The sequence below is a fragment of the Pelophylax lessonae genome (genome assembly GCF_965119305.1).
Source record: "Pelophylax lessonae genome assembly, chromosome: 5".
Taxonomy (NCBI): Eukaryota; Metazoa; Chordata; class Amphibia; order Anura; family Ranidae; genus Pelophylax; species Pelophylax lessonae.
Window position 1 is genome coordinate 529,244,950 of NC_138772.1, and position 8,410 is coordinate 529,253,359.

Genomic DNA, 8,410 nt, shown 5'->3' on the forward strand with positions numbered 1-8,410 from the left:
CCGTGCATATTCCCGGTGGGCCGCGGCTCTCACTCATCAGTCACAAAGATAAGACTGTCTGACATGCAGTGAATGTAAGCCAGTAAAGCCACACCGATCCTCCTTGCTTCTCTGCCCTGTTGATCTTTTGTCCTTCTCTTATCTGTTCTGTCTATAAATCTCTACAACACTTGTCCTGCAGCCTCTGGTCTCAGCTCAGCATTCCACACACTGATCTTACACCCTTTCCATCCCAGTTTGCTTTTAGCTCTTCTGTCCTGTCCCCACACAGCCTAGAGCAGGGGTCTTCAAACTATGGCCCTCCAGATGTTCAGGAACTACATTTCCCATCATGCCTAGTCATGTCTGGGAATGTCAGAGTTTTACAATGACTCATGGGATGTGTAGTTCCACAACAGCTGGAGGGCCGTAGTTTGAGGATCCCTGGCCTAGAGTATTCACATTTTCTCTGCACCCCATCACTTTGCTCTTCCCTAGCACATACCACCCCACCCTACTCATTGATTCACTATTTTCTTATCCCTAATAGTGGGTTCACATAGGTGACATGATGACATTGTTTTTGGTAATTGTCTGACTCTGATGCCAGCCTATTTGCAGAAGAAATCCTGATTTGAATTAAATATTTGCTGCCAGTGCCAGCCTGCCAGGCCAGGCTATTTGCAGAAGAAATCCTGATTTGAATAAAATTGTTGCTGCCAGTGCCAGCCTACCAGGGGCTGATCTGAGGTGTGAAGGTGCAGGAATTGGGGCTGATCTGAGGTGTGAAGGGGCAGGAATTGGGGTGAGCTGAGGTGTGATAGTGCAGGAATTGGGGTGAACTGAGGTGTGAAGGTGCAGGAATTGGGCTGATCTGAGGTGTGATAGTGCAGGAATTGGGGTGATCTGATGTGTGAAGGTGCAGGAATTGGGGTGATCTGAGGTGTGAAGGTGCAGGAATTGGGGTGATCTGAGGTATGAAGGTGCAGGAATTGGGGTGATCTGAGGTGTGAAGGTGCAGGAATTGGGGTGATCTGAGGTGTGAAGGTGCAGGAATTGGGGTGATCTGAGGTGTGAAGGTGCAGGAATTGGGGTGATCTGAGGTGTGATAGTGCAGGAATTGGGGTGATCTGAGGTGTGAAGGTGCAGGAATTGCAGTGATCTGAGGGGTGATAGTGCAGGAATTGGGGTGATCTGAGGTGGGAAGGTGCAGGAATTGAGGTGATCTGAGGTGGGAAGGTGCAGGAATTGGGGTGATCTGAGGTGTGAAGGTGCAGGAATTGGGGTGATCTGATTTGTGAAGGTGCAAAGCTCACTTGATTTCTTACTATTATTCAAGTGGTTTACAGCAGTTACTTTATATGAAGTTGACAGTTGTTTTTTATGTATCTGGCACTCCCAATTTCTTTGAAAACATTTTTCGGCACACTGTGCCCAAAAAGGTTGTCTACCCCTTGATTAGAGTAACCCTAATCTTGTGCTGCTTCATACTATTTTTAGGACTTAACCATCAAAACAGGATTTAAACTAAGACAAAAAAAAAACAGCATCATATGGCAGCTCTGATCTAAATTGGACCCAGTCTGTCAGATTAAACTAAAAAAGGTACCGTAATCAAAGCCACACATCCTGGAACATTAAATCCTGTCATCAACCATCCCGACGAACGCCCCGCCACACCCCTGCCACGCCCCTGTCACCCCCGCCCTGGCTGCTCAGTCCAAAATGCCCAGGCCTATTTTTTGTCCCAGTCCGGGCCTGCCTAGATGTATCAAGCAGTGTAGATGGGCCCCACTGCAAGGGTCATTTTATTTTCTCTCTGCCTGGACTTGGGCTTTAAGCAGGGTCCCAAACTGAGTTTTTTGCATCAGCTAGTTAAGACCAGGACTGATGCTTTCAAATTCTAAGCAATAAATCCATATAAAACATCTTTATTTTGCAGAAACCCCAACTTTCCTTACATTTACTCCAAGAAAAGGAACGTTGTGTTACCTCCATGGCCCCAATATCGGACAAAGAGTGGCGGCAAAAAATTCAAAGAGTTCACTAAGAGGCTGCCGAATGGTCAGGATCTGAAACATAACGAATGTTCATTCTGGAACGATTACATCCCGGCACTTAAAATGTCTACAAGTAAGTTTAACAACCCCATGATCAAGGAGGCAGCAGATGTTGTGTTGGTTTACTGTGTGTTTTAAAATTCATCGGAGATAGAAATGTCACCAAAACAGATGTCAGGGAAGTGAAATTAGGCTACAAAGATGAAGAAACTTGAAAAATAAAATCTAGGTAAGGCAGACCCCAGAGGGGAGCAAGATAAAAAAAATGCAGAAGGGGGAATTTCTCCACTAATCTACTACATCTGCCCTTTATGATATCTGTGCTCCTGCCCCACTATCTATGAACCAGCGAACACCATCAAAGCAAATTCAGCAACTCTAAGGGGTTTCCCTTTGCCACTTAGTATGCATCTGACCTCAAAACATTACTTTTTAGCAGATGAGCAAAGGTCATTCAGACATAGAGCTGTCAGTGATTTAGGGCTCATGCACATGGGCGGTTTGGCTCCTATAACATTAAACACTGGAATTTTTGGGTGCAAGGGAGGCACAGGTGAAGCGGGCAGCCTTATGCCAGCAGCGACCGGACACTGTCCTGAGCAGTACTCTTGTTTAAGGCTGTATGCATTCAGAGATGTATGCCCCAAAGGTGGAAGTCCTGCATTCGGGGCATGCGTTCCTGAAAGCATACGGTCCTGAAAGTATACGCTCCTAAACCTAGGTACCACTCAGAACAGTGTCTACCTGCCACATTTTTCAGGCTGTCATTGATTTTTTTTTTTTTTTTATTGATTTTACATAAAGAAGTACAAAAGTGTAAATGAACATTGGTACAAATACTGAACTTTAGGGTACATAACTGGTGGATATTGGTAAAGGTACAGTAACAATCCAAAAATCGTCGTTGAACTCTAGCAGTGTATACAGATTCGGTAGGGTATTGTCGGTCTCTCCCAGACACCCCTGTTGGGAGCAAGCTGTGTCTTGGGATGGGGGTAGCAATAAGTTTTGTTGAAAGTCCAACAAGTACTTTATATGGTACATTGTATAATAACAGGTGTGGTACAAAGTTTAAAGAGTGGCTTATACATTGTATTAATCCTTGTTTCATGTGTATGGCCTTACTGTATTGTTTTGTTCCATCCAAGGTTGCCATATCTTGTCAAATTTACTACAATTCATAGCGTTGATTGTAGAAGTCTTTCATACGCGTGGTTGGTATGAATGATGTTTGTGGTCTCTGATACATTAGGAGATTCTTGTGTTTTCCATTTTCTGAGAATAGTGTTGTGTGCTGCTAAAAGAATATGTGTGACTAAAGGTCTCATAGTGTGTGGATAGTGGTCTATTCCTAGACTGAGAATAGCTAAGCCAGGATTGGGGGGTGAGTATTTCCGTGGTCCTTGACATTAGGCATAATATCTGTCTCCAAAAGCTAGCGAGGTTTGGGCATTCCCATAGGGCAGTGATGGTAAACATTGGCACTCCAGATGTTTTGGAACTACATTTCCCATGAGGCTCATGCACTCTGTGGTCTAGCTGAGCATCATGAGAAATTTAGTTCCAAAACATCTGGGGTGCCAAGGTTCACCATCACTGCCATAGGGTGTTTAATAGGCTGCCTATCTTTCCACACTCTGGCCAACAATTGGGTGAATCATTCTGGTTAAATTTGGCTATTCTATATGGCGAGGCTGTCATTGATTTTTGACAGGCTGTTGACAGCAGGTTGTGCCCTGTACTTGTGCCCTCCTTGCACCCCAAAAAAAAAAATTATACTGCTTAGATACCCCTCAAACCAGTCAGACCAGCATGAAATACTGGTGCAGGAAGGATGAAAACAGCTTGTGATGCTCCAAATAGAGTACAAAGATATGGCGTCCATCCGCACACATGTGTGGGCTCACTGTATATTAGACATGTGCACGCTGGAAATTGTTGTTTCATTTTGGATGCATTTATTCATTGAAAAATTTTGTTTCATCAGATTTCTTATGTTGAACTGATTTCGGCATTTGTTTCTTATATTCGTTGGTCCTGGTGTATTTGAAAAAATTAGCAGTCTTTCTGGAAAATTGCTATGTATTCAATATATTATGGAATCAGAAGGATTCGATATTTTCACACTAGTCCAATCCAAGAGAAATGGCATGAGCTGATTGGACAATATGGATTGGCGTCATGTGCATCCAAACAACTAATTAAATGAAATTTGAAAACATTCGTTATCTGATTTCAAAGTATTGAATGAATTTGAAAATTGTATTAATTTCCCCATGAGCCCTAACTACTATCGCCTCATGTTATGTCATCCAAATGAAACAAATGCATTTGTTAACTTTGTTATACACTTTTTCAGATTCGATGACATTCGCTACTGTGTCCATTTGGAGATTTGTATACATCTGAATCTTCGAAAATTACATTTTTGGCTGAAATTGAATTGTAATTAAATTAAACGGACATCTCTACTGTATATGTAGATTAGTAGAATGGCCTAAGGTCATGTTCTCCACCTGTGTAGAGCTAATATATATATGTGTGTGTGTATATATACCTCTATACAGAAGTTCAGATGTTATGCCTGCCTCCAAAGACACCCAAAAAATGCCCAATAAACGCCTGCAATAAAAACGCCCAGGTGTGTTGTTGCAGGCGTTTATTGGGCTTTTTTTGGGCGTCTTTGGAGGCAGGCATAACATCTGAACTTCTGTGTAGGGGTATATATACACACACACATATATGTATATATACACATACACACATATAGGTGTAATAGGAGCGGAACCCCATCCCTGCAAATAATTTCATTAGCGCAGGGATGGGGTTCCGCTACTTTCACACCTATATGTGTGTATGTGTATATATATACACATATATGTGTGTGTGTATATATACCCCTACACAGAAGTTCAGATGTTATGCCTGCCTCCAAAGACGTCCACAAAAAAGCCCAATAAACACCTGAAACAAAAACGCCCAGGTGTCTTTCGGGATGTTCGGGTGTTCTGGTCGAACCATACTTTTCAAAAGTTCGATCATCCCTACTCTTCAGATGCATTTCACCCTAATCTTGGCTTACAATCAAGCCTCGAATAGGGCAAAAGGGCATCTGAGGAGCTCTACCATGATTGTGAGCACAAGCCAAAGCTATTTTAATCCCTAGAACACAAAAAGGCCGACTTTTTTTGTTGTATAAGCCGAACCACCTATGTGCATAAGCCCTAATGTAGATCTGAACCCAATTCCAAAAATGTGTAAACTTTAACAGATTAGGCCTCATGCACACTGGACCTTTAGCCCGGATCATAGATATCCTGGTGTTTTGGTGCAAGCGGAAACCACAGGCGCAATATCCAGCCTCATTGCCAACAGCCTGTAAAAGTAAATGGGAGGCTGACAGCTGCTGGGGCTGGATAGGGCTGAATAGTGCACCGAGTGGTACTAACATTTAGGGCAGTATGTGCCCAGGAATGAATGCTTGAAACTCAGACTGCTTGCGTTCCGGGTTTTCCTCCCTCGGTGCATATTGCTTTAGACATTAGTGCCGCTTGGTGCACCTTCCAGCCGCAGAAGCTGTCAGCCTCTCATAGAATTTAACAGGCTGCCAGCAGCAGGACTGGGCAGTGCACTTGTGCCTTCAAAACGCCAGGAATCTCCTGCATCGGGGCCAAACACCCAGCGTGCATGAGACTTTAATGTAATTTTAGAAATTAATTTCCAATATTTTTGAACCTGCATCTTTTATCAAAATAATAGTGATCCTGCCATGAATGTCTTTGTACAGGCACTTCCTGTAATAGGGTGACACCGTTCCATCCCTGTCTCCCAGTAGTGCTTCTGCTTTGTCACGCTGTCACATGGGTTTCCAATAGAGACAACACACATTACAAAGTAAAGGCATGGTCCACTTTTATTGCCATCAGAAAACCCCACCCTAATTAATGCAGTGCAGCCATCGCTGGTGTGCATGTAGACAGGAAGTGTCTTAAAAAGGGAATTATTTTTGATACTTAACACACAGGTTAGAGCTTACTTTAAATCAAATGTAAATGCCATTCTAACTATCTATATCCCTAAAGTTCCACCTGTCTGTAACATAACATAGCATGAAGCCATTCAAAAGCCAAGATCCCAGCGTCATAATTAATTATTACTTCATAAATTCATTTTTATTCTTTATTTAAACAAACAGAGGCATATGAAAAAGCAAGGGTGTACCCCATAGTGCAAATATCCATTACATACAGTGTAGAAACCAAATTGTTAGTGTTGCCCAGACCATATGTTGTTACTTAAGCAATTTACATAGTAATAGTATGAGTATTGTTGTATCTGAATAAATATTACATTGAACACAAAGATATATATATATATATATATACTGTATATATATATATATATATAGTCAAGTGCACACCCTCTGATTTATATTCCTCTTGTACAGTTGGTTGAGGGAGCTAGGTCTTGGGGGGAAACTCTGGGTAGCATAGGGGTCTTGCTCGGGGGAGAGGAATGAATGGGTTGGGTTTGATGTTGTAGGATGAGGTGGGTTCAACAGCAGGGAAGGAGGAGTTAGCACCTGGTAATGAGGGAAAGAAGAATAGAGGGGGGGGGGGAGGGTAATGTGTGGAGTATAATGGGGATGTGGCAAGGCAATAGTAAAAAACAGGGGTAGAGTAAGTAAGAGGGGGTAGTAGACCAAGGGGGTGGTTGTTTCCCCAAGGTGGACACCAAGGAGTGATGTGGGAGGTCAAGGGCCTTGCGTTCCTCCAACAGTACCACTCCTGTCCGCTATAAAATATACTTTGCCATATTGTATATTACTCTTTATTTATCCTTTTAGGTGTCAAGTCTTCCTCTGTGTCACCCACAAAAAGTCCTAAAAGTGTATCTTCAGTCACACAAGCGGGTCCAAAGCAAGACAAAGAGTCATACAACTAGCTGGCAGCCGGGAGGAGTGATGCTCTCTTGTCTGCTATTCATGCCAGGGTCTCTGGTCCAAACACGCCAGTTATGAGGATTGTAATAAAACCCTCTCTTTTCTCCCCGGTGCTGAATGTTCATTTCATTCTGACATAATGAATTGTGTCTTTCTTTTATACAATAAACTGATTCAAAACCTGTTATTTTAGTAGCTTCTTTTTGACTCAACTATTATTTTACGTTTGACCTTTTACTTTTCAGTGCAATAATTGTTTTTTCAGATGTAATGCTTAAAAATAAATTTATTTCTATTTAAAGCAACCCCGTTGGTAAAAAATAATGTGAAGCAGAGCTCCAGCAATTATCTCTGGAAAGGATAATGGGAGATAAGTGTAGTATGTGATTTTCACTTAAGCCTTGTACACACTACTCGTTTTTTTTCCTTCAACGCAGCAGGTTAAATGCAAAACAAAAACTGACAGCGCAGGATGGAGTCTGTCAGGGAAGAACTTGATAAAGAATGGCAAAAACGCCAATTTCTAAAATGGCCGCACGGGACTGTCAGGGAATGGCACATATACCAATTTCCAAAATGGCCGCGCAGGACTGCCAGGAAATTACATATATGCTCATTTCCAAAATGGCCACGTGGGACGTCCTAATTAGTGCCAATTATCATCATCCACTTCCTATATAAATTCAGCACTGGCAGCCATTCATTGCTGGATTATCTTCAGCTAGTACCTGATTTCCTTGTGCCTTGAAACGCCTGCTTGATTGATTACCCGTTACCGACCCGGCTATCCTTGACCTGCTCTGGCTTTCTCCTGCTCTGAACCCGGCGTGCCTTACGGACTTCTCCCTTCCTGCTCCTGATTGACTACCTGTGTTTGACCCTCGGCCTGGCTTCTGACCTTGATTTGCACTAACCTGCCTGCACTTCCAGTGATCCAAGTGACTGTCTTATCTACTGCGGATGCGATTCCTGACACAGCTACACCTGCAGGCAACCCATGCACCTTTGGGCACAGCACCCTCTGTCACCATCTCCAGGGGTGCTCTGCACTCAGCCGCAAGGGGAGCACTCTCGTCACCTCAGCCTCCAACCAGGTTCATGACAGAGTCTCTGTACTAACACCAAATGTTACCAAAGCGATCTCCTCTGCTGAGCTATTGTGTTCCAACAGGGGGGGCAGCACCCCTGCCAGAACACTCCGGTCAGTGCTCTCAGCCATTGGCAGACAGCGCTGATCAGGAGCTGGTTGGCAGACCTTTTTCGGGCATGAGCCTCTTCAACAGAAGCTGGCCAAATGGACAGGCTGCCGTACACATGGGCCAAATGTCAGCCCGTTTATATTGAACCAGGCGATGCTGGCTGACCTTCAGCCCGTGCATATTAGGCTTTACCACCATACTGACCTTTAGAGATTTGTCTCTCCCCCATT

General features: G+C 43.4%; 1 protein-coding gene across 1 annotated transcript in view; it reads left to right on the forward strand.

Moving 5' to 3' along the window:
* TG (thyroglobulin) overlaps positions 1-7,168 on the forward strand; it is a gene marked incomplete at its 5' end in the record, with an annotated part of 481,401 nt that extends 474,233 nt beyond the window's left edge. Inside the window, 2 exons of the mRNA XM_082259019.1 lie at positions 1,922-2,112; positions 6,886-7,168. Coding sequence (XP_082115145.1) covers positions 1,922-2,112; positions 6,886-6,983 — 289 coding nt within the window. The 3' untranslated portion in view covers positions 6,984-7,168. The remainder of the gene's footprint in view (positions 1-1,921; positions 2,113-6,885) is intronic.
* Between the last annotated feature and the right edge of the window lie 1,242 nt (positions 7,169-8,410).